The 27,330-nt window shown below is 36.2% G+C and overlaps 1 protein-coding gene across 14 annotated transcripts in view; it reads left to right on the top strand.

The window, feature by feature from the left end:
* The window catches only part of GTDC1 (glycosyltransferase like domain containing 1), a 407,743-nt gene that overhangs the window by 97,491 nt on the left and 282,922 nt on the right, over positions 1-27,330 (top strand). For 5 of the 14 annotated variants that reach the window (XM_064586475.1, XM_064586472.1, XM_064586476.1 and 2 more), the window contains exons 5-8: positions 6,323-6,471; positions 22,256-22,320; positions 24,529-24,562; positions 25,225-25,428. In XM_064586475.1, coding sequence (XP_064442545.1) covers positions 24,546-24,562; positions 25,225-25,428 — 221 coding nt within the window. In that variant the 5' untranslated portion in view covers positions 6,323-6,471; positions 22,256-22,320; positions 24,529-24,545. The remainder of the gene's footprint in view (positions 1-6,322; positions 6,472-22,255; positions 22,321-24,528; positions 24,563-25,224; positions 25,429-27,330) is intronic. The other 9 variants (XM_054506233.2, XM_054506236.2, XM_064586466.1 and 6 more) reach the window with 6 other exon arrangements.

Raw genomic sequence — 27,330 nt, 5'->3', positions numbered from 1 at the left:
CAAAATAATGCATTTTTCGATTCTATGGCAGACTGGCCCTTGCCACCCAGAGTAAATCATTATACCTGAAACCTTTATCACAGGTTTTGTCCTCCCAAAGGGTTATGCACAGCACTAATTTGAATAATGAGAAGCATGTACTGTGTGTTGTTTGAGGTTTGGCCACCGTTCTCACCTGGTTTCTTTTCCACATTCTCCCTCTACCACCGCCTTTCCCAACATTGATTACTTGCTATCAGAATCTGTGGCCGTGAGCGAAACGGGGCGGGGGATCATTTTGTTGGAAATTAGATAAGCTCAGGTGGTCACACTCCGCGCCTCTGTCTGTAACATCTGAGGCAAGTGCTTTAGTTCTTGCTATTTCTGTAACAGTCGTTGGTCTTCTTTTAGCAGCTGATTCCGTGGAGATGGGCAGGAGGAAGGGACTAGTGGACCTTTGGTACTATTTATCACTGCTGTATTAGTTTCACAACTCTTTTCCTGTCCTGATGGGCAGGGAGAAGCATACTGCTTCTAGATGATGCTGAGCTTAGTGTAAAATATGCCAGCATGGGATCTGGGCTTGTCCCAGTTTATTTTTTTCTTTTCGTTTGGTTTGTAGAAAATGGACTTCTACCTCTACTTATCTTGTGCATTAGAGAGAAAAGGGTCATACCTCTAGGAGCTAATGGCTTATTGGTGTTTTTAGTCACCAGATTGAGGTAGTATATTTAGTTGAGGCTTCCAATAGCACACACTTGGCTTTCTCATTTGTGTTAGCTTTGCTTCTAGTACAGAATTGAATAGGAGAGAAGAGACGGTTTTCCTGTTTGTGTCTGTGGCAACTTTCTAGATGATTTGTGGTTTAATCCTTTAAACATTTTTGATCATTTATCACCTTTTTCCCTGTAAAGGCATAAAATATTCCGATTCTACTGTTATAATCTCTTAATCAGATTATTTAAGTTTGGAGAAATCAAGGTCAGAATTACAGCTGACACAGTAGCCTCTGAATAGTGACCTAAAAATTATAACACTTAGATTAGTTCTTTTTTTATTTTTACCTGATTTTATGGCCTTCCTTCATCTATCAGATTTTAGACAAGATCATGTGATTGTGAATCACATATTGCTTGGTCTCTGGCTTCTTAAACAGGTAAGTATGTACCTGGACCCCTTTTAAGTCTGATTTTTAAAAAATGTTAATCTCTCATGTGGCTTTCAACTGCTGACAATATTGTACTCAAGCTAATTTCTTTAGGCAAATGATAGATTCTTTAGCATAACTTTTGTTTCTTGAGTCTTTTCAGGACTTGTCAAACATAGCAAAATGCTAACCTGACTTTAAGAGGCGAAAAATCCACCTCCCCCTGCCCCGTGCTATATTATTCTTTGTTCTCTATGTGCATCAAAGTGACAATCCCACACTGTCTCAATTGAGGGAGTCTAGCACAAAATAAAAAACAGCCTGGCACTGTTCTAGGCTGGCAGCCAAAATGTTTTGTGTAGCTTGGTTCTGGCAGTGGTTTTCGTGAGGCAGAGGGTCTACCCTCCCAGCACCACTGAAGGAAGGCAAGCAGCCTTAGTCCTCCTTATCCCATTTCTTTTCCTTCATTTTCCTCTTTCTTCATGTAGAACACCATTGTAAAAAAACACAAACAATATATCTTAAATAGAAACATCATTCTCCTCACAACCTCCACATTTACGAAATGGCATTGTTCCTTCTAGAAGCTTGTGTTTAGATTTCCCTTTTCCAGCTCTTAGAGATTTTCTTCACAGTTGCATTTTTGCCACACGTTTCAGAAAACCCTTCTGAATATTGCTAACTTTGGTCATGTTGACATAGTATTTTTGATTGGTTGGAATCTTGTCTTCCTTCATAGCTTATTATTTGAATGGAAACTCTTGAATGATACTTGCTTGTATTATATGGATCTTTAAGCCAAGATATCTCTTGTCAAGACCAAACGTTTGCCATTGTTTTCTATTTTTGTCTAAAACTCAGGGTCAGCTCATAGCTTTTGCAGATTGAATACTCATTTTTAGAATGTCTGATAAGTGTTGCTAGGTGAGCAAATGAACTTCCGTGAAATATAAAGATGTGTATTTAAATTTTTTTCCTTTGAAATGAAAATGCAAGATAGAACACCGTGTTTTTAGGTTTCCCAATTCTCTCTAAATTATAGCTAGTGACCTATTATTACAAGGGGTGTGAAAATGTAGCATTATGATTTTTAAGTGATGATTTGAGCAGGAGACTAGGTTTTCACTATGAGCAAGCATTCTATGAAATTTCGTAGAATGTTCCTCAAAATGTAAATGTGTTTTCTGTTGTATTAAGCAAAAACAAATGACTGACTTTCAAGTGGTCTATTTTAAAAATTAGTGTTTTGTAATCAAGATAAGAATAAATAGGCAGAATATGTTTTCTAAGGAGGCAATTTATATTATTTTGACTGATTTTTATGGATACATTAAGATCAACTTGTACAATCTAAGAGTTGTTTTTTTCCCCCTAGAGATTTATTTTTAATTTAGAAAATGCTTTAAAATCATGAAAAGGGTTTGTAAAACAGGTATAGGAGAATTATGCATTAAATAAACTCACCTGTTATTTTCTCTCATTCTCAAGACAGGTTCAGCAACATATTGGCTCATTAATTTAACAAAACAAACAAGTACTCATATTGATTTGTATGTATAATGCACATGTTAATAAATGCTACAATTCTCTATCCCCCCCATTCTGTTTTTTTAAAACTTGTATTTAAGTGCCTATTTTTCTGTTGAGTAGCTAAGATGAATCTGGGTGGGATGCTTGTTAAGTTATATCAATTAAATCTTTAGGTCAACATTTTATGTTTCAGAATTATGACATTTTTTAGAAGGGAAGCCAGTGAAACTTTTTTCTCTTGGTCCCGTTAAGTGCATGACTGTCTTGAATCCGCTGTGCCAAGGTGTGATAAATAGAGACCAAAAACTTATTCTCTGTGTTCGCATATATTGAATAATGTTCATTGCATATTAAATACTATGCATCAACTTTAAATACATTTTCTCCAGTGGTATGATTTTTATTTGCAATTAAGCCCTTTGTCTTTTCTGCGGTAGGAACGTATCTTTCAGTGACTTAGGAATTGCAACATGAATCGTTGTATTTATTTGTTTATTCTAACTATACACAGAGGCATAGTAGAAATATATTTAAGATCTGTGATGTTTGAGTATTTGAGCAGTTGTTGCTGTTGTTGTTTTGTTAAATGCTATTGAGTTATTTTTGTAGGTAATAAATTTACAGTTTTGTTTAATTCAGTTTTGTTTAATTCAAAGCTTCTGTATCTTTATAGTTTGATGTTACACAGTTTGTAGGAATTACTGTATAGTAACTTAATCATATTTGTAGCAACATGGAAAAATAGCTTTATTGAGGGATGCCGGCAAAGTTGGATAAATACTAAATTTATTATTTTAACTAGGATTTTATTTAATTATATTAAATATCATGTTTATAATTATGAATGGTGTTTTACTTCATCTGAATATCAGTACAGGTTTTGAACCTTATTCCTGGGTAGGTGGTTTGAATATTTTGTTTGATATCAAATATTGGTAACATGTAAGATATTGATTTCTAAGTTTAAATATTAGTCCTCTTTCCTTATGCATGTGGTACACACTTCAGTGTTAAATTTCATTAGAGAGTATTGCATGAAAGTGTATGTACTAATTCAGTTGTTTGATTCCCCCTCTAATTTTTGATACATTTTAATTCCCCCTGCCTGACATATTATCATTCCGTAGAATACTGTCACAACTATGTCATATGTTTTCTGTGGCATCTCACACTGCTCACTTTTTATCCATAGTACCATATGAGTTCCCCCTTTTTCAGGTTTACACTGCATATTTTAAGCTGCTGATAGTGTAAGTACATTGCAAGGTAAAGTGACATTTAGCTTTTTGAGCTAGTCTCAGTTTTAGCATGAGAGCAGGGTGGTTTTTTTTTGTTTTTTTCCTTTTTCCTCTGCCCTAAATCTTCCCGTATTTCCCATTAAAACAAAGAAATTCAACAAACAAGCAAACAAAGAAATTCAGAGATTTGGCTACAGCAGCAATTGAAATGCATCAAAAAGTGGCTACTACAATACAGTTTTATTAATGAATGATCTACATTGGTTCCAGCTGTGTCCATGTGATTAGGCCTTCACCAGGCAGCAATGGGTATTTCCCTATTGCTTTTATTTGATTTCCAAGAATGTGTCATCTGTTACATCAGCCCCTGCCAATATGCCCCCTGTAAAAGTGTTTTGTTTTCTTTTTCCTTCCAAATTTCTGAAGCATAAGTTGAATACCCACACATATCCCTGCCGAAATATTGTTTCTAGTGAATAGTGGCCTAGGTTTCTATGCCTGGTGTTGCATACCAAAATTCCAGAGTATAAATTAAAGTAAATGTTTATTAAGTTTATCAGTAAATTCTCAGAAGTGTGGTTGCCTGGTAATGCTAAAGATAGACTATTTTCGCTTTTACGTTTCCATCTTAATATTTTATTACAGTGGTATAATGTGTTATAGAGGTGGACAAGCTTGCAGATTGAAATGGGGATCGTCCAGATTGTTCCCTTCCCTGGACCATATGGTATAGTTCTAAAAGCCTTTTGTACGCTGTCTGTTCAGTTTATTGTAAACCCAATCTTTAGTGCACCTAAAAAGATAACCAAATAAAAATGGGCCTGAGGAAAAGGACTTCATATCATGTAAGGGCCCCAGAAATACTTGTTTTAAAGGAAATAACTGCAGATGAAATTGAAGTTGAGATGATATAAACAAAGGAGGCTTATCATTCTCTGAATATGCTTTTGAGTTCATATGGATTGTCCAAGATTGCCTTTGAATGCTGGCTTTAAAATGAAGGAATTTATGTTATCTGACTATACTTATTATCCTCATTTATCCCATTCTTGCAGTCTCATGAAGAAGAAAGTGTAGCTCTTATCTGTTTTACAGAGGAAGCTTCTACCTAGGAACAGTGCCAAAAATATATATAAGCCCCAGGTTTTATGAATATAGGGTTTTTTTTTTGTTTGTTTTGACTGATTTCAGTGAGAATTTAGGGCTAGAACTTTCAATAATTTCATCCTTATAACCATTACCCCTACTCAGAGATTATTGAAAAGTTTTTAATTCCTTTTCATCTCCCCTTCCGTCCCCCTCCCCGCTTGACCTATTATAGTTCCGTAATTCTATTTTAGGAAAATGGGATAAGAGATTGCTTATCCCATATGCTAAGACTCTTTAAAAGCTGGGAATGAGATGATTTCTCCTGACTCTCACTCCCCTTCCCTCCAAAGTAAGCTACTGTTAGAGAAGAGCATTAGACATTACCCATTGCTTTTTGGCACAAGAGATTTGTGCTGAAATTCAACCAAATGAGTGGGGGGAAAAAAAGGAGAGCCTGTGAAGAGCATGATTCTTTACTCTATCATTACCCTGAACCACTGAAAGGGTAACTGAGAGGAACTCAAATGTTATTGGAATGTGTAATTTCCTTTTGAATGGCCACAGTGAAATATATTTGAACAAAAAAGGCAGAAAAAGTATATGTGCCTTATGGAGCTGATGGTGATTGAAATTAATGAATCTTCACAATTCTCTATGATTGAACTTATTCCAGGAATGGTACACATTCAAAATCTGTCCAACAGAAACCTATAGAGGGTATTACCTTAAGGAATTTACTAGAAGATAGGTAGAATAGCACAATAATTTAATAATGCTGGTGGTAAATTGGACACAGTATATTTTGGGGATATATATTTTTTCAAGTTTAAAAAATTTTAAAAACAGTAATTGATTTCAAGTTGCAAAGGAAGTCTTTCCTATTTAAAAAAATACTGTTATTTTGTGGTCTTTCGTTTATTTGGAAGCTGCTTTCTAAAGTGCTCACACAATTGAAAACATAGTTTATATTTTGAAATAAGCTAGGTTCCTTGTTCCCTCTCTCTCTCTCTATTCTCTTTCCTTACACTCCTTTCTTCCTAACCTTTGGCTGTTTGTATGTGTACATTACATACATGAATGATACATACCACACTATAAAAAATGTTATTTTATAGGTTTGAGGATCAGTGAGGAAGAGAAATAAAAATCTTGTAATGACTATGCAACAAACGGATTTCTGTGGAGGAATTAGAACATGCTTATTTAAGTAATCTACACTACTGCAAATTGTAGAAGTGCAAATTCAAAATTGTTTTTATTTCTTCTGGCTAGGAAGACCTAGATCATAGCCTAAATCGAGTTAGACAGTCTTAACTTAAGTAACTCCTCTTTGCTGCAGCTTCCTTTTAATGGTAAAAACACCTCTGGCTCCAGGTGGTGGAAGATCTTACCGAAGTGACTGAAATGAGAAAGGTTTTTATTTGTCTCATGTCCTAAGAAGTCTGGAGGCAGTTAGTTCGCAGGAAACGGATGCCATCAGGGACCCAGGTAACATCTCCTTCTCTCCCATCCTTAGCACGTAACTTTTGCCTTTTATTTCACAGATGACTGTTAGACCTCCAGAAATTGTTGTTGTCTTCAAGCAGGAAGATAAGTGAAGGATGCTTAGAAGCCTTTTCCTCCTGGGAAGCACCCCCTTTCCCTCATGCCCCCTTTCTTTTTTTAGAAAAGGATGTCTGGTCATGGGAGACATCTCATTGGCCGAAAGTGTATCACATAACTACCTCTAGCATGAGAGGAAAGTATTTTGGCCATCTTGCTTCTATTCTGGAGGAAGGCAGGGAGAAGAAGAACTGGAATGAATGTCCAGTGAGCTGTCCCAAAGTTGTCCCAAGTAGTTGTCTACCATACTTCTCCATTCTTTTGTATAATTAGTTGCTTAGACCTTTGAACTTTCTGGGTACTTGGTGTCTATAGTAACTTGTTGTTGGTTCCCTTTTGACATCAAGTACGTATGTTTTGGTTTTGTAACGTTATTTCTGTGTCTGACGACAGGAACTGTAATTGGGTCATCTTGGTGTCTTTACATTTAGCACAGTGCCTAGATGTGGACCTTCAGTTAACAGTTGTTGAATAAATGAATGGATGAATATTAAGAAATATATTTGTAATATTATTGGTGTAAATCATTTATGCATATAAAGGATACAGTAATATTTTTAATTTGTATTTTATTTTTTGTTTTTGCTCCTCTTTTTATTTTTACTTTTTAAATTATTTTTTAATTTATATTCAATTTAGTTAATATAATAGTGTATAATTAGTTTCAGGGGTAGAATTTAGTCATTCATCACTTGCATATAACATCCAGTGCTCATTCCATCAAGTGCCCTCCTTTTTTTTTTTTTTTTTTAAGATTTTATTTACTTATTTACTTGAGAGAGAGAGAGAGAGAGAAACAGCATGAGAGCGGAGAGGGTCAGAGGGAGAAGCAGACCCCCCGCTGAGCAGGGAGCCCGATGCGGGACTCGATCCCAGGACTCCGGGATCATGACCTGAGCCGAAGGCAGTCGCTTAACCAACTGAGCCACCCAGGCACCCCTCAAGTGCCCTCCTTAATGCCCAGCACCCAATTACCCCATCCCCCTACCTACCTCCCCTCCAGCAACCCTGGTTGTTTCCTGGTTAGTAGTCTCTTATGGTTTGTCTCCCTCTCTGTTTTCATTTTATTTTTCCTTCCCTTCCCCTATGTTCATCTGTTTTGTTTCTTAAGTTCCACCTATGAATGAAATCATATATTTGTCTTTCTCTGACTGACTTATTTTGCTTAGCATAATACACTCTAATTCCATCCACATCATTGCAAATGGCAAGATTTCATTCTTTCTGATGGCCAAGTAATATTCCTCTGTGTGTGTGTGTGTGTGTGTGTGTGTGTGTGTGTATACACACCACATCTTCTTTATCCATTCATCTGTCGATGGACATCTGGACTCTTTCCATAGTTTGGCTCTTTTGGACATTGCTGCTATAAACATTGGGGTGCATGTGCCCCTTCAAATTACTATGTTTGCATCCTTTGGATAAATACCTAATAGTGCAATTGCAGGGTCTGGACTACATTTTATTGATTTGTTTTTGCTAAGGGAACATCAAATTGTCAAAGTTGTTTTGAGTGAAAGATACTCAGTTACAAAGGTTATAGGAAAATCCTCAAAATGACTTAGTACCAGTGCTTTGGTTGGAGTACATTATCCCATGAGTAAATACATACATAATTTCTTTTTAACTTTTTTGCGTAGACTATTGTTTAAATAAGGATATCTTGCAGTTGTTATATGTTAAGATCTCCATTTTTGAAGAAGTAAGCAATTTGAACTTATTAACATGGCAATCGGGTAATTTGATAATTTATATTATTGATGTTAACTTACAAGAAGGAGTTATTAGATCCTTGGTAGCCTCATGGCAAAGAGCACACTATATCACATTTTATCCCAGATGGCATTTTGGGTATTTCTTTTAGTTCTTAGAGTGACAGCTTCCTGTTTTTTCAATACATATGCAAATAGTAATGTACGATAGAAAAATATGTCTACAAGAAACCCGAAGAAGTCATCTTTACATCTGCTTGCTTTACGTAAACTCTCTTAGAGGAAAGCAGGCTACCTCTTCATTCAAAATCTGCAGAAGAAATGGCTGAGTGTAACCTGATTGTGTGAATCAGTGCCTCACAACTCGTCCAACGTCTAACTTAAATTCCTTTTGTTATATTTCCATTCTGTTTCTGTTATTTTGGCCTCAGAGGACAAAAAAAACAACTATCCACTATCTCCCATACAACATTCCCTATATAGCACCATTTTAATAAATTCCTCCCTTTTCATTCATGATGGCAGGATTGTTGGTACCTTAATTACTAAAACAACCTGTGCATGGATAGAACTTATCTCTAAGCAGGGAATGTATTCAAATATCTGGAACTTAAATTTTCTATCTGAGCAGTTTATAGTCACTGGAAATAAAGGAAGCCCTTTTAACATTCAGAAGCAGTCCTGGAGAGAAAGTTCCTACATAATCACAATTTAGGCAAGATAGTTTCCTAGATTTGGACTCAGAATTGGGTATTGATAGTCTGTTTTGGCACTTACACTGCTCTTTTGGTCATACTTTTGGAGGGAATAATTTATGGGCCAACACCATGCACTTAAAAAAGTGTGTTCAGCCCTTTTTTCACCTTTATATTCTCAGTCATCACTATAGTATCTGGCACATAATAGGAACTAAAATTTTGTTAAATGAATTGTTTTAGTATCCCTTGGTAATGCTTCTTAATACAGGTAGCTTTATGCTTTACATTTCTTCATTCCTCTTTAATTTAATTTTATGCTGCCTAACGAGCACTCATAGTTAATGTTTTGTTGTCTTTATCTTCTTATTCAATAATATCTCCAGTGATTTGTAACTTACCTGAATAGTTAAATCAGTGGTAATGCCTGGATAATTCACTTTATGATGCTGCTGTAATCTTTAATCCAGGGATATCTTCCCCCCCCCCCCCATAAAGTGAGGACTTATTGTAGCCTATTGATGAGAATTCAAGAGTACGTTAATTGAATGCGTATTGTGTATAAAGCACTTCGCTGGATTATGAATAGATATAAACATAAATTGTGTACAAACTTTGCTACCAAGGAAGTGACATCTGGTTGGGCAGACACACATGTATACTATGTAATTATGGTATAGGTGGGATTGTGGTAACTGCTCTAATTGAGTATAAGCCAAGTTTGGTGGTACATAGAGGAAGGAATAATTGCTTCTGACTGGCTGAATATGGGTGAGCAGTTGACGTAAGCTTTTGTAGATGAGATGGAATTTGAATGGAGTCTTGAACTATATGTAGGACTTTGACAGGTGGTAAAGTGGAAGGGTTCTAGGAAGAAGAATGCACTAACAGTGCTTGGAGGTGGGAATGAGTATGGAATGTTTTAAAAAACATTGTGTTTGGATAACAGTGTGTCTGGAATTGAGGCTAAATAGGAGCTTGGAACCAAATTGTCAGGGGTCTTATTTCTTGTTAAGTATTATTTTCTCTTCTGTAGAGCAAATCATAGGTGTTTGAGTAGAGGACTGACATTAAGGTATCTGAAACTTTCAGAAGAATGGAAACAGATTATATGTAGCGGCAGGTGGGGAAGACAGTCAGAAGCTGAGGCCCAATTGAGGTTGAAGATGATGAGGGAGGCTTGGAAGGAGGACCTGATATCAGAGGTCTGGGGTAGGTCAGCTAAAAGCCCTGCGGGTTGTTGATTGGGCGAGTTGTGCAGCAGCGTCCTGGCTCCCAATAGAGGCGCTTTCAATTGTGGGCCTTCTTTCCACTTACATCGTTTTGGAATACTGCAGAACATGCCACCTTTCCTCACACCTGGGAAATCAAGTATTTTAGCCTGCATTTGAGAAGAAAGTACAAGGAGAAAGGGGTTGAATGGTTGTTGAGGGAACCAAGAGTTATCTGCACAGTTCTTCATCTCCTCTTTCTAATGGGGTTCTTGGCCCTCCAGACTTTCTTTCTGGCTTATTGGCTCATTGTCTTGAAGTAGAACTTGCTTTTGGTCCCTTTTTGAGCCCCAGCTCAAATGAGTGATAACATTTATCACTCAGTATTATAATTATATCCAGGTCTGAGGCCAGAAACTGTATTTGGGTCATCTTGGTATCACAAAATACTTAGCATAACTTTTAGAATGCAGTCATTCAATAAATGCATGTTAAATAAAGCACATTTGTTTATGCTTTGCAGTCACAGACCTTCTTGCTCTCTGTACAGGGCAAGCATGCTCATCTCAGGATCTTGCTGTGCCTGCCGCATAGAAGGCTTTAGATCCAGATCTCTTTAGCTCCCCCGCTCTTCTGGTTTCTGTTTAGATGTCATCTCGTCAGCGAGGTGTTCTCTGACAACCTTATATAAAATACCACCCTTTCCCAGCCCCAGGCCTCAGCGGCTCTTTTTATCCTGTATTACCTGTGCTATGTTTTTTTTATAGCACATGCACCCTCTGATGTACATCTACTTGATGATCGTCTTTTTACTCCAGTTAGAAAGGAATTTCCTGTGATAACAGGAACATTTATTTTGTCACCTAATTTATCCACAAACACCTGGGACAATGTTGGGCACATAGTGGGCACAATAAATATTTGCTAAATGAGTGAATGAACGGCAAAGATCAGACTGGAAAGGATAATAAACACGAATATGCCGGTTTGTTTACAGATTTATGCAAGCAATGGTATTGTTGTTATAACTTTTATAATATCAAATCGTTAGTATTGCTCTCAGAAAAATAAAAACAAATTCTATTTTCTATAGATTGCACCTGTGAAATCTAATTATAGATTAGTTTTTGTTTTAAAAATATTTGAATGCCAAGCATATCCAGTCAGAAAACACTTTTATTATCCATGCCAGCTTAATTTTTTAGGCAGTGAAATGGAAGACTGTCATTTCAGCAAGCAACTTATTTTCATTTGTGAGAGTGGAATATTTTGAATATTCTAATTGATTTTTGAGGATGATTTTATAAGAAAGTAATCCTCGTTTCTGTACATTGTACATTTTGCCTTTAAGACAGAAAAAATTAGGGCGCCTGGGTGGCTCAGTTGGTTAAGCGACTGCCTTCGGCTCAGGTCATGATCCTGGAGTCCCTGGATCGAGTCCCACATCGGGCTCCCTCCTCGGCAGGGAGTCTGCTTCTTCCTCTGACCCTCCCCCCTCTCATGTGCTTGCTCTCTCTCATTCTCTCTCTCTCAAATAAATAAATAAAATCTTTAAAAAAAAAACAGACAGAAAAAATTAGAAACAGGCATGGAAATTATTTGCCTAGAAAGTAGAGAACTTATAGCTGACTGATAAATGTCAGGAGGAAGGGACAGTCAGTTTCAACATAAAAGGTAAATCTTAGGGCACTGAAAACTTCAAATTTTAAAGATCTGGCTTAAAAAAATATTTTATATGCATATTTAAAGTTTGCAAAGAGATCCTAGACTGTCACGAGCCCAAGCCTCTATTTTAAAAGTATTTTACTGCAAATTCACTTGGATATTTTTCCAGAAATCTTAAGTCTGTAATTTGGCTGTAAAAAAGTTGGTTATCAAATCAATATTATTATATGGCTTTTAGTGTCGTAAGAATTCCCTTTTGGAAACCTATAAAAACTCATTTTTTCTCACCATAAACTTTATCTGTCACTTTTCTATAAGGTCAGAGTACTAATGCTGGAGGTGATCTGCTCTGGGACAGAGAGTCAACAAAGTGGTCATAAAGTTAAAAAATGCCACATGGTGCTTTCCTGAGATTAGGATTTCTTTTTCATATCAAGTTTATGCTAATTTTAAAATATGGAAAGTTACATGTTGATAGGTATATTCTTAGTGTTCCTTTAAAAATAAATGAAATGATAAGCTTGCCCCTAATTTTTGCAATTACGTATTTAATATTTTTGTTAGTACTTTTGTGTTTTCTGGAGGCTAATTCTTAATTGTTTGTATACTTTTAATGGTAGGCTGTTTTCCTTCTAGGTTTATAAGTTAAATTTTTCCAAATAGATGGTTTTAAAAATGAAATATGATGAAAGTGTTGCACTGGAAAACAATTCCAAGAATAATACTTTCTTATCACTTGAAATGTGTTTCATGGTTTCATGGTATTTAAATTGTAAAAAATACTAGGACCTGGAGGTTCCATTTAAAAATATTTCTCTACTATGTCTGAGTTGCTGTTGGGTTAATATTTATTGAGTATCCATTCACCTATTGCATGTATATAAATATAGGAGAACTCTGAGTGATTATTAAAAATTGTGAGACTGTGTCCGTGGTAGTTGACTCTGCAGTCATCCCTCCTTTAACATGTGTAGCTCATATGGATGATTACACAATAACGGTTTTCTGCTTTTTTAATACAGACACTTTGGAAATTGAGTGTGAAACTAGAAGTTCTTTTCAAGTTTATTCACCTTAATTAAATATTTCCCCTTATTTCAAGACCTGTATCTAATTATTTAAGGCACAAGTTAATTTTGACATTTTACTTGAACTCTAAAAACTTTGAGTTTGCACAATGTATGTTCCTATTCAGACCTATGAGTACCAAAATAGTATTTTAGTTCCTAACTCTGTCAAAGTGCAGCTCCAGATTCCTTATGGATAAATAAAGATCTTGATCTGTTTACAATTATTTAATAATTCAAGTACTTTTAAAAATTAACTGAGTATTACTTTTATTTCATGCATTAGACAAGGAGTATTTGCAAAACCAAATTATGGTGTTTGTGAATAGCTGTAGCCCCATTAGTTTAACCCTTGCTGATTAGTTTTTTACTAAGTTTCTTTATAGCAATAGTAGTTAGAGTAATTTGAAAACCACTGGCAAGTTCCTGGAGGGGAGTAGGCCTTCAGTAATTAGGAAGTAGTTTGTTATTTCAAACAATTTGGCCTCCTTCCTAAAGTTAGGATAAATTTATAGTTTCTTTTAATTGCAAGTTGAAACATTCAGTGAAGATAACTTGAAGAATAAAATGAAACCTGGAGAGAAAACCAAAATCACTCACAGTTCTACCATAAATGAGTATTTATGCCTACCTGTCTGCATGTGCGTTCTCTCTCACGTTTCTATATTCATTTCATCTTATATTTTTACATACTGATAGCATGCAATCATGCAAGGGTGGAAACATTTTTCTGTGCCAATAAATGTTCTTTTTATTATGATTTTTGATCACTGATCATTTAATTATGAAATTCATTTTTGTTGGATATTTTGGTTGCTTTCAATTTGGGGCAAAGACTTCAGTAAAGATTCTTGATGATTTTCACGGTTAATTTGTAGAAGTGATATTGTTGAATCCAAAGATAGACACAGTTCTGAAGCTCTTTGTATTACATTCAAATGTGATAGGACATTTTAATACTTCAAAGCAAATCTAGCCTTTAGCATTAGTAGAGTACATAGCAGCCTTCAGGGCTTGAGAAGGGTCCTTTTAATTCACAAATGATTCTCATCCATTCTTCAAATGGTTGAAATTTTGCCATCACCTGTTGCTCCCTCGTAACGTACAAGTACTCCTCAGAGAGGTAACACATTGTTGTGCCTGGCAGGCATGTACTCTGAACAATGTGCAGGAGTTTATCTGGTATTTTCAATTTAGTTCTTGCAAGTAAAGTTTGGAAGCAAGGACGGGGAAAGGGACATTAGAACATTGAATAAGAGGAATGATAAGGGGGAATAAGTATTTCTTTACTTCACTTCTGCTAAGATCTGTTGAGTGACTGTTATATGGAATGCAAGATATTATGTACCTAGTTTTATGAGTTTAAGTTATAATCTCTCTCTACAGTGAGTCAGGCTGTTTGTTAACTGTGAATGCTAATTAATCCAGTAGAGAGACTTATGGTCCCAGATATGGTGCATATACATGCTGGATAGAGATGCAAGGGGGAATTAATTAACTCCTAAGCAACCTTACTCTGTTTGAACACACTGTTTGCAAAGTGTGAAATTATTTCCTTAAGAGATGATGAGGATGCAGAGCTGGGTTTGGGTAGTTTGCAAAGAATATTCTGTACTGTAGGTTTCCCTGCTTCATTAGACAAAATATTTATATCATTGGAATGTCTCCTTGAAAAACCAGCTGATAAAGAGATAACAGTGACAGACAAGGCCACTAAATAGATAAAAGTCATAGTGCTTGCTCCAATCAGGAAACTTTGGGCTATTGCTACTTATCTTTTATTCAGTGGAAACTTGTGTGTCAGATGATATGGGCAAGCCTGTGCTTCCTGTGTAGAAACTATGGAGAATAGTAGACCTTCTAGAAATTATACACTGTTGTCTGTGTATGCCTTCTCTTTACTCAGCAATCTCAATCCTAAATAACTTCAGGATTTAAAAATTCCAGTCTATTATTATCAGACTGACTCTTTTTCTTATAATAGTGGGTAGCTAATAATATGCCCCTTGTGATATTTAAAAATAGTGATACAGCTCTCATTACCATATCTCTTAGCCCCAGATTTACTCAGCCCTGGTCTAAACTGGGTTTCTGGGCTTTTGAAAATTTATCACTAATGGTCTCTAGAATCTATCCAGTTTTTCTAGTGTTGGCTTCTTAAACCACCAGTAAATGTCTTAGGCCATTGGCAAATCAAAAGATTCTTGAAAAATATATGGCAGCTAGAAAAAGACCTGCTGCAATACATAAATAGAAGAAAATGTACTTTTAACCAATCCTACTTCTAATAAATAAATTTCTATAATTAGGTGGAACTTTGGAGATGGGAGAAGTGTCACTAAACATTTTAATTGGTACATCTTTAAGGCATGGTTTTATGGATTTGGATCTTTAAGGACAGATTCCAATACTGGCTTCACCTCACATTTCCTAACACCATTTAAATAAATCTGTTACTGCAGGGTGACTTTCATTCATATAAAGTGAATATTAAAAATATTAAAAGTATCTAACATCGGTTTTTTTAAGGATATCTATTTCTAGCCCTTCAGTCCTCTGGAAATTTCTCTTTCTTCTCGCAAGTGTTTACCTGATATTCTTTTGCGTCCTGAGCTGTTAGGTTTTTGTATTTCTTGAAAGTTGATTTCCCTCACTGATAAATAGATTGAGTTGTGAGATTATGTCCTTTTCATTTTTCACTGGAAGTGAGTAAATCTAGAACTTTATACTTGGTGACATTTATTTCAACCCATCAAGGGAATGCCACCCATGTTTGCTTGGGTTGCAGCCCTTCAAATAGGACGTTGAGAATGTTTGTGTGTTAGAGTCACCCTGCTATTTCTGTTTCAGAATTAACTGAAAATGTGATATGTGCCTCCCACTTGGAGAGGGAAACTTCTCAACAATTTTTTATTTAGTTAAGATGGATTAAGTTCTTAAAAGATGTTAGAGCGAGACTCACTAGCGCCAGTATAGTTAAGAATCTGTTAGTCATTTTATTTGAAACTCATTTGGTGTGTATATTTATAATTATCTTGCATAATCCAAGTCTGAGTTAAAATTTGGCATAGAAGCCAATGTAGGGTAGCAAGATAATCCTTCTGACCAAGAAAAATATGCCAGTCTAATGATTAAAGTGGTTGAATCCTTCCAGGTCACAGACTTGACTGTCCTTGTGTTAAATATTCTTGTGTAGAGCCTGGAAAGATCAGAGAAGATAGTTAGTTGCCCATGGCATGAAACTTGGGTTCTAAACCCCTCAGTAGGGCTGCTGGCAGAACTATTTTCCTTAGAACGAGGTGTGACATTTTGAATACAATAAGATACCACCTGTTATATTTTAGGTGGGTGATAAAGTTCTCTCTGTGAGAGTAGGTAGTAATTAGTGGTAGGAGGGGGTGATTATTTGTGGTTGGTAACAATAAAGGTCTTGGATGAGTTCAAGAAATTGTCAAGGCCATTGCTAAAGAGTTTTATGGTTTATTGATTCAACAGAGAGTGTTGAACACTTTCTGTTTGCTAAGTGCTGAGGATATAGTGGTAAGCAAGCAGACCTGGTCACTGTCCTTTTGGAACTTAATATCCAGTAGAGGATTATATAGTCACTCATATCCAATGGAGGATTATATAGTCACTCATATAAAAATATCCTACAAGTGTTAAGTACAAAGAGGTACTACAGATTGTTCTATCAGGGAGACTCAGACTTTGTTTGATGGTGACAGTAGTAAATTATGAGACAGACTGAGCCTATCTCTATGGCTGACCTCTTTGCCTCCTACTTAAACTATTCTTGTCATATGAATCTTGGATATTGTCTTTCTCCCATCCTAGTCATTAAAGCCTCTTGCCCTGTCAGAAAGGTGTTAGTCTAGAGCTGGGGGTGAAGGATAAGGGTTGTGGGGTCAGGGAAAGGATGATTATGTAGGACTCTGGAAGGAATTACAAGAGATTAGAACGAAAGTTTTGAGTTTTACCACCCTAACTATAGGGTATTCTATATAACTATATTGTGTGGTTTTTTACCACTGATGTCCTGGATTTACGAACTATTGGGAGTTATGATTAGATATAATATGTGATACATATATTTATCATCTTATACTGATATTTATATTTCACATGCATATAAATATATCCTGCAGTATATATCATTTACGTATTAATAATTATTAAACATTGATGATTAATCCAAAAACCCTAAAGACTAGAAAATGGATGTACCTTTTACTTATATCCTACCAGGTACCTGCAATGAAGTATAATGGGAAGATAATATGACTGTAGGGTCCAAAGACCTGAGTTTAAGCTCTTGCTCTGTTACTTACTCTGTGATGCTCAATATTCTCCATTTCTTCCTCTATAAAAGAAAAGTGGTTGGTCAGTGGCTCCCACATTCCTTCCACCTAAGAATCTGTGGAACACCTGGTCTTTTCTATCTACTTAAGTATCCATATATGAATGGATCAGATAATCCTATATTCTCCCACTGGACTGATTTGCAGCCCATTTCAGGAAGGTGGAAGCCTTGGAGAAATGCCATCTTGAGAAAGCAAATACATTATTCATCTTGTCAAACTTTTATAAAATGAATAATTGTTGGCAGAAAGTATTTAAAAATGCCTTTTCTTCTTTCCCATTAAATTAAAGTATAATTACTAAATGTGAAATGGGATCTCCAGATTTATGGTGAGGGAATTGGCTTCTTATCCTACTTCCACTGCTAGTATTAAACTAGGATGGTGATAGATCAAGCAGATTAAAAAACTGCAGGTGATTTTCAGAATTCATGGATCTCACAGATATTCATTCTTTTAGGCCATGAAACTTGCTTTGGCCCAGAATGCAATTGCTTGTGGTGTTTCTACCATTTCTTTTATCATTGTTACTTCTCTTGTATTAGTAGGTTAAGATAAACTCATATCTACATGAAAAAAAAATATCTAATAAAGTCTCCTTTCTATGAAAGTAAGAAGAGAATCCATCTTTGAAAGAGAATATAATAAAATGTGTTTAGATAGACCAGCTGCTTCATGTAGTTTCGACTTCGGGAATAATGGGAAAGAAATCATTAGTAGCAGGTGGAATGCTGCCTGGCACTCGTTTGCTTGGGACCTGTGGGCAGTGAAAGCAATGCTACTTTAAAGGCAGAATCAAGTTCCCATTTCCTCCTGATTTTTAGTGCAGCTCTACAGAAACGTAGTGACAGTCACAATATGCCGGATCCTGGGAAGCCCCCAGGAAGAGAACGACATGGCCCCTGTCCTGCAGATTTTCAGAGGCCCAGAGGGAAGCGGGACCTGGAAAGAGAGTAAAACCAGTACTGAGAGTGTACAGAGCAGAGGGGAAGTCCTGTTGAAAAGAAGTTTAGGAAAAGGCTTTATGGAATTGGTGATTCATGAGCAGAAATTTTAAGGAAAATTCATGAGGTGAACAGGAAGAGGCTGACGGAAAAGAAACAAAGGTGTGGAATCACAGAAGGGTAACTACGTGAGTGTGAGCGCTCGGTACTGCAACGAGGCAGAGTCTGGGCAAGTAGGGGAAAAGAGATCACAGGGGAGAAGGAGAAGCAAAGCCATGGTGAAGAGAAAGGAAGGGCCAGACAAGCAAGGTCTCACTGCCTTGTGTAGGGCCTTGGGCTTTATCCGTAGGTGGTGGAGACCTTGAAGTTTTTTGAGCATATCACCTCATGATCACATTTGCATTTTGGAAGATTACTTGTGGCTGGATTATGGAGAAATGTCATGACAGGAATCAGATGGTGTGGCAGCATGGAGACCTAGTTAAAAGGGTAATGCAATAGTTCAAATGAGCGATGAGATGATTTTCTGGTGTAAAATTTTCTATTGATTCATAAATATACTGCCACATTTTAAAATGTCAGCAAATTGAAAATATTTTTAGTATTCAGTAGAACTAATTCATTGCTACTTTTATAGTTTGAAATTATTCACGAAATTGATAGCAATGAAAAGTTGAAAGAGGATGAGTATTTTTTCAGTGAAATTAAACTAGTAAACTCACAAAAAAATCATAGTTATAATTTTGCTATATAGTGTGGACTATAACTTTACAAAAATGTAAAGCAATGAATTTGTAATATATACACATCTGTTCATTTGTGGAAATTATGCATAGTTGAAAACAAGTGAATGATGTCATAGTGTCAGTGTGTATAAGTATTTGTTGATTTTGCATTTGATACAGTTATAACCAAGACTGTATTAATTCAAGTCATGGAATAAGTAGTAACTGATAGTTCTAAACAGAAAGGTAAATCCCAAGTTGAGAAAGAATAAAAATATCTGTTAGGGAAAATTAAATAGCAATATATGCATATAAGATTGTAATTTTTAAAAGAGTTTGTATAAAAGATCATAGGAAATCATTTAAATGGAAAAGCACACTTGAGAATTGCTTTAAATGTGTCACAAACAGGATGGCATATACATCTTCTTACCAAATCTTGGTTTTGATGCATAAATCCTTAGTTCTTCATTACCACAACAGGAAACTAAAGTCAGAACTGAAGAAATTAGAACACCCATAGCACTATGAGGCAATAAAATATTATAGTGCTACATCTCTTTCAGTATGAACCCAAGATTTTTACTTTTAATGTTACTATTTAAGTACACATAGTAGTATACAAGTTATCATAAATGTTAGGTTGTATGTCCATAAATAATGATCAGTTTCCATAATGCATTATCTTTAATTCAAACTAATGCTCAGGAATCTGATTCATTTCTTACTGTTCGCCAAACTTTCTTTAATTATGTAGAATACTGTTGGTGCCTATAGTTTTAGGATTGCAAGGTTTTTTACTCTGCAGTTGATACCAGATTGTATTTTAGTACTCAGAGATTACATTGAGGTTTTATGGGTTAGGATGAATTTGCTACGCCTGATTTTTATAAAAGGTTTTTTAAAAGTAACTTTTTGGTAGGATCTGCTTATCTCTGTTTCCCCCACCCCCTGACCCCCATATGATACTTGATTATAGTGTGATACTTTGAGGATACTTTTTTTAGCAAAATGTATTTTTACTATATATTCACCCGTATTAGATTCTATTAGGGGAATTGATGGTTACACGTTTCAAAGCAGAAATCTTTATGCTTATTTTTTTTTTTTTTTTACTATTTAATGAGATTTCAGGTATATTTTAACAACTGGGGTTTCCCTGATGAATCATTAAAGTAAGTGAGTGGGTTGGAAGGTAATGCTAACTTTTCTCAGTACTGCCCTGTTTTATCCTGCTGGGTTATTCGTTGCTTTTAAAATAGAACCTGGTGTGTTGGAGTTGGTGGGTGGAGGTGCCAAAGGGAAGGGGTCAGTAAGAAAATACCAGGTAAACCTCTGATGACCTCTTGGGAAGTCCTGCTCAAATTTTATTTTCCCCAACTTAGAGCATTTAGTGTTTAAGTTCACTGTTTTTTCGTTCTGCCAAGCTTAACTTTTTAAATAGTATATATAGGCAAGTAGAAAATATATTTTCAGCAACTGACTGAAATATAAGGTATCAAGCAATGTGTGCATTAGCCTGTGGAATCAATTTCTCATGTGTGTGGGATTAAAACCGTTAATACCATCATCACTGAAACCATACCTTCCTACAGCTAATAGCAGTAAGGTGTCTGTGGAATATATTAATACAACAATTCCTCTGATTTAAAATTATTACTTGGTATTTGGTTGGAAAATTATTTGAATATTATAAGTAACTGAATTGACATCATATATGAGGGCTGATTACAGGTTTCTAATGTGACTTAGGTTTAGCTTTAAAAAAAATCCACATGATGTATGTATACTTAGCACATCTTTTTCAATAAATCAATGGCATATTGCAAATTTCCTTTCTCTATACTGTCAAAAAAAAAAAAAAAAACCCACAAAAAGCAAAACCTATGACAGCAGTTCTGTTAGAGGAGGTAGACCAAAATGTAGTTCACCTTGAAAATGGCTCAGGGAATAAGGAAATTGGGTCAAGCTTAAAATAAATGCAGGTACAGTGACGAAAAGTTTTAATAAAAATTTAAAAATATTCACGGCCTTGGTTTCAGGCTACTTTTGTTCTTGGTGATCTTATCAATGCATTATTAATTTTTAATTGAGATGACACTAATGGCACTTTTTCATTTTGGTCAAAATGCTTATGTGAAATATTTTTGTGATTTTTCACTTTGTATCCTCTTTTAATTGTAAATATAAAGTTTTGGAAAGTCAGACAATTCTTAGATCATTTGACCTCTGGTGATCTTAAGTAGAGTTTGAAGTGGTTTAAAATTCCTGTGTCATAGCTATCACTTTGACTCATTTATATTGCCAATTTAATGTTTAGCATTTAACCATGTATCATTAAATCATAGTATTGATAATGAATTAAACTTTCATAAAGCTTTAATAGTATAGTAGATTCTCATTCATCTGGTGTCACTGGGGAATAAAATATGCTGAAGAAATGAGGTGGTTTGTTTTTTTTTTTTTAACTGAAGCTTACTGGATTAAGCAGAAAAACTTAAAAGTTAAAGTTGATAAAAATTTATCTGACACACATTGTATGCTCTTTTTGGGAGCAAGAATGAATTGGCCATTAACTTTTCCTTTTTTTTTTTTTTTAACTTTTTTCTTAACATCATAAAATACTAACATTCTAGTGTCATGCAGAAAGAACATGGGCTTTCTGATTGGAATTTGTTCCCTCACCTAAGAAGGTTTTTTGTTGTTTTTTCCTTTGAAATACATGCCACACCTCTAACTGATATACTTACTCAGTTTCTGCGGTGCTAAAGCTTTAACCCACTTATGGAAGACCTTTGGCTGTGTATAGGCTTACCTACCATCTTCTGGCAAACACCCGGCTTGGGCTGTAAAGGAGACCTTTCCCTTGCTTAGGAGTAAGCCTTTCTGTGTTCAGGACTGCCACTCCCAAGCACTCACTCCCTAGTAGCCACTGGTAGTGGTCCCTGATGTCTGTATTCACCGTTGCTCAGTGCTCGTGAGCATCTGTGGTGTCAGAGTGACCACCTGGCATTTTCTGGGATTATTGCTAAAATGAGCAAATAGTGCACTCCCTTTATCTTTTAGCAAATGCCAGCATAACAGCAAAAATTCTTTTTAACAAAGTGTTTTTTGTTTTTTTTTTTAAACCTCATGCTTGTTTGTTTCAAGCAGTATTTTCTAAAAACTCAAGCACAGTAAAAGTATTGGTACTGTTCTTTAATATGCTGTAATGACATTTGGTTTGAATCTTATATTTAAAAATCAGCTTCCTCTCTTTTGCCTGCACCTAAAGGGAATCGTCTTTCTTCCAGGTTGTGCTTTAAGAAGACTATAGGGAAGAACACATTTTCTTCTTGCCACAGAAATTGCAGTAGAAGTAAGTAGGGGAACTGCCAGGATATGTCTGTCTCCACAAAACAAGCAGAACAAATTTCCGTGAATCAAAGCCACTAAGTATAGTTTTCAGAGATGGTAGGACATAGTTACTCTCCCCAGAAAAATACCCCAAATGCAGGCACACCCATTGGCCACTAGAAAAATGCTCGAGTAAACGCTAGTTCAAACCTGTACATTTCACTCTTCTTACTGAGCTATTAAAGGGGTGGAAATCTACTATAGCTATAATCTTTTTTTCCCCTTTTCTATTTTTCGACCTCCCACATGCTTGGTGTTCAGTTCTGCTTACTGAATGTCTTGAATCTACAGCAGCACCTACACATACTGCCTCCACATTGGCTTATGGTTTGCAGATAACTCATGATTCAGACACATAAGAAACATCTGTAAATATATGGCATGATATGTGCTCTAGATTAATCATTTAAAAGGGCAAAGGAATGAAGAATCAGAAAGCTTTTTTTCCCTTCTAATACTGATGTTGCTTTCTTTGAGGTTATATGAATGAAATATTCTTTAGAGTGGTTTAGATCACATCCTATTACTTGGGGAAATAGCTCAGGTCATTTTTATAACAACCTTTTAAGGATATATAGGGCATATACACCTTGTCATGATTAGATCAGAGGAAATAAACCAAGATAGAGATAACTGTGATGTGATCTAGTAAGCAAACTAATGTTAACTGCTTTTAATCTGTCTTGAAACCTTTGATATAATTTTCAAAATTGCCTTATATTGGTCTCTCAGTTGACTTTCTAGAAGTTTCCATTATTTGAAGGATTACAGCTACCATTTTGTTAAACTTATGTTACTGAACTTTGCATTTGTTAGAGATGGTCTCCAACTGGCCTGAAAAAAGCCAAGCCTCTGCATAGCTCAGCCCCTAAGCTTACTTCTTCCCAGGTACCTGTGGGGGTCTCACATTCTTATTTGAAAAAAAGCTGCTGATGAAGAATGGATAACACCTACCACACTTCAAATGCATGTGTGTACCCACCTTTCCCATCTATCTTTGATTGAGAGGGGGCAGTGATTGAAAATTACTGATTTTAAAATGCAGGAGGATTCAAAGATATCCTTTTCCCTTATGTAAGGTGATTTATACTGAAAATGGGAGGGGCAAAATATTACTGTTTGTTAGTTATTATGCTTCAATTTTATCTTCACAACACACCTCTGAGGTTAGTATTGTTATCCTCATTTTAAAGAAGGCAAGACTGAGTCCTACAAAGTTAGGTAACTTGTCCAAGGTCACACAGCTAGGAAGTGACATTGCTGAGCTTCAGACTTGTATCTCCCTAACCCCAGAGTTCATGCCTTTTCCACCTGAGGAACACTGCTTCTTATTTTGTAGATAAGTGAAATATGTATTTGTATATTTTTCTTTAAAAATGCTCATTGGAAAATTCAGACATCAAGAACTAAGCTTTTTTTCATTCCAGCCATATCTTTGAGAACCATTTGAGACTTTCTCCTTTGAAATGCAATTTAAATAGGCATTGGTTTGAACACGGTAAAGTACAGTTTTATTAGTGAAAAGCATCATTGAGGGGCACCTGGGTGGCTCAGTCGGTCAAGCGTCCAACTCTTGGTTTCGGCTCAGGTCATGATCTCAGGGTCATGACTTTGAGCCCTGTGTTGGGCTCTGTGCTCAGCATGAGTCTGCTTGAGATTGTCTATCTCTTCTTCTCCATCTGCTCCTACCCCTGCTTGCACTCTCTCTCTCTAAAATAAAATCTTTTTTAAAAAAGCATCATTGAATTGTTGAGACTAATAATTTTGTGGAACAACATTATTAAGAGCAATATGCTGTTTAATGAGTGGTGTTTACTTAAGTCATAAAGGAAAATTCAAACATCTGGAATATTTTTTAAACAATGTAGTATTTATGTACAGAGTGATATTTCTTCCTTCTTATAGGAAATAGCATATAATTTGAAATGTATATGGATTTTTTTATATTCACACATATATTTTTATTTCACTGACCACTTTAACAAAAGTCATATTATTAAACCAAAAAATTGCTTGATAGCTAACTCGCTGGGATGAAAAATCTACCATGTCTTTAATAACAACATTACTTTATCCCTTTTAATGGGATTGTTGTTTAAAGAAAGGTTGTAGAAACCTTGCTGGTTCATAGGTATATAGCTTACCCCCCTTTTTGGGTCTTCCTTTGCAGGTGGGAAATTGGTGATAATGGGGGGATGGTCAAGGTATGTGCAGTGTCTCAAGAAATTGTATCCTAAGATTTTTAACATTAGAGGATTGAGATTTGAATATGATTGTACTTTCTTTCTAAATATGGATTCACTGGGGGCAGTGATAGCTGGTGAATGTAAAGATGAATTAATGTGAGAGTTACAGAATCAGAGAATTTCTGAACTGGATAGGGCCTTACAAACAAAGGGCTCTTGGGAGTGGAAGTCTTAGGAGATGACTTCAGTGACTGTCCGAGAGTAGTAGAGCTCTAGGCCAAGCCACTTCTGTGGTTACTGAGTCAGGGTCTCAGCCATTCCAACCAGGAAGTGAGTGATCACAGCAGAGAGGGCTTTAAACTTCCTGGGGCTGGAGAAAAAAAAAAAACCCGAGTCATTTTGGAAGTAATCTTAGGGCAAGAAGAAAACAGAAATCAGAAAAATAAGCATCCTTTATTTCCTCTTGTTAACACAAATGATGTAAAAATACTGATTACAAAAATATAAACCTTAAGTGTTATGTACTTTTTAAAAAAGTGGGATGCAGCATATTTTTAAAAAAATTAAGCGTCTGTAAATTATTTGCTTTCTGAGTGTAATATTTTAACTTATTTTTAAAAAAATCTTTATGCACACACACATACATATGTTGGAAAAACATTGTTTTGCTTATTATTTAGAATCTGTGAAGGCTTGAAAGGGCCCATGAGTCTTCTCATCGTTGAGCCGTTCTATGGAGGGTCCCATAAACAGCTGGTGGATCTGCTCCAAGAAGAGTTAGAAGACTGTGTCCTTTATACCCTTCCTGCAAAGAAATGGCATTGGAGAGCACGGACATCGGCTTTATACTTCTCCCAGAATATTCCCATCAGTGAACAGTACAGGTAATTGGAGCTTGGGCTGCACCTTCAGTCTGTTCTTAGTGTACGTGTTATAAGAATGTTGCTTCTCTGTTGGCATCTGTGAGATTTTCTCCAGCTATGGAATTGGTCAGTATGACTACAATAGACCCAGCAGAGCAGGAGAGTTCACTTACGCTGTGAGGACAGCTGGCTAGATGAAAAGTGGCCTCATTTGGAACCTTCAAGCCTTTTCTCATTTGTCTTGTGATGTTATCACATGCATGTGTGTGGGTGTGGATGACATTTTTTGGCCCGAGGGGAGAGTTGATCTTGGGCACATTTTTTGCACATAATCTCCGGTGTCTCTTGTAGCGAGTGTGCTGTTTTCGGTTAGTTTATTGTGTCTGCTCTGTACGAGGAGCTAAGGTTGAAAAGGCGCATGTGACCATGGTCTGTGCCCTTAAAGCTTTAAAGACTATTGAGGTAGAGATGGACTTGCAGGTGCAATGTGAGCGTGAAAAATGGAGGAGTTGATTTTGACTGACAAAGTGGAGGTGGCTTTATAGAGCCGGCAACCTCTGCTTAGTCTTCAAGGATGCATAGATTTGGGGCACACAGGACTCAGTTCTGAATTCTGATTAGTTAGGAAGTGGGAACTAGGGGTACGTCATAGAGATTCTTTTGGGACACACTAGAAAGATGAATGAGAAATACTGATGACTTTTGATGGTGGACAAGTAGAATACTGAACATCCCTACCTCCTTATTCTCTATTGCTGTATACTTCCTTTTGTCTCCTGCTTGTTAAATAGTGGGAGATTATCCTACTGTGTTTTATAGATCTGTTCTTCTTACCGTTCTGGGCCCTTCTGTGTAAAACTGCATTGGTTTAAGCAGCACTGGGGGAGTGCAGGCTGGTAAGTAATGGAGGTAGGGCAAAAGGATTGTTGGAGGAAGGGCACATTGTGGGCTGGAGCACTCACCTTGCCTTCAGCAGCCACATCTATCTGTTGCTGCTTGTAAGGTGGAGCAGTCACAAGGGAGACAATGGCTTGGGATTTAAACGTAGGTTGCTGTTCTTAGTAGTAATTTGGGGGATTCAGAGAATCCCCATTCACCATTTGGTGTATGAAAACCATGCATCATGTCTGAGCATTCAGATTGTCAGGTGGAATAGCAGTGAGCACTCGAGTCACTTTGCTTAGGATTATAAAGGTAAAATGCTGTTTGGGGACATATTAAGAATTTGTTTTTCTAATCTAAAGTATATTTTTTACTTCCATAATTTAATGTTTTGTGCTCTGATATCACTAAGTGAATATGGTTGATGGATAGTATTAGAAATTTCAATGAGAGTATCAATATAAAACTTTTAAGGGCAATGATAAGACTGTTGACTGTTGTGTTAAAATATGACTATTTATGGTTGCTTTCACATCTCATTTAATTGTGTTTTCATGGCACCAATAGTATTGTATTACTTAAGGTCAAGTAATCCGGTTGACTTTAGGGCACATTTTCATTTAACGTTACCATTTGATATAATACATTTCTACAATGACTTGAACATTGGAATGAATCATTTCTCTGTCTGCTGTTAGAGTTCATTTTGATTATGCAGTTTTTCAGAATGAAATTACTGTATCACAAATACGTGTGTGTGGCGAGCATGCATGCCAGCACTCCTGTGTGCCGGCTTCTCCACTCCGTGTGAGGCCTGAAGCATTTTGAGGATAAACATCACAGTGCTCGTTGAAGCAGTCTTATTGGGGAGGTTGATTGCTGCAAGATTGTGATGTAAAGTTTTACTCTCTCATAGCTACAACATACAGGTCCTAACAGCAGTATCTAAGATCTTTCAAGGTCAGTCATCTAAGCTGTGCAGTTAACTGCATTAATCTAATCAGACTTCACTAAAAGATATACCTCACCAGTTGGACCTAC

This window comes from Mirounga angustirostris, unplaced genomic scaffold (genome assembly GCF_029215605.1).
Source record: "Mirounga angustirostris isolate CCGP_5_RB_7025 unplaced genomic scaffold, mMirAng1.0.hap1 SCAF_3, whole genome shotgun sequence".
Lineage (NCBI taxonomy): Eukaryota > Metazoa > Chordata > Mammalia > Carnivora > Phocidae > Mirounga > Mirounga angustirostris.
This window is presented reverse-complemented; position numbering and strand designations above follow the sequence as displayed.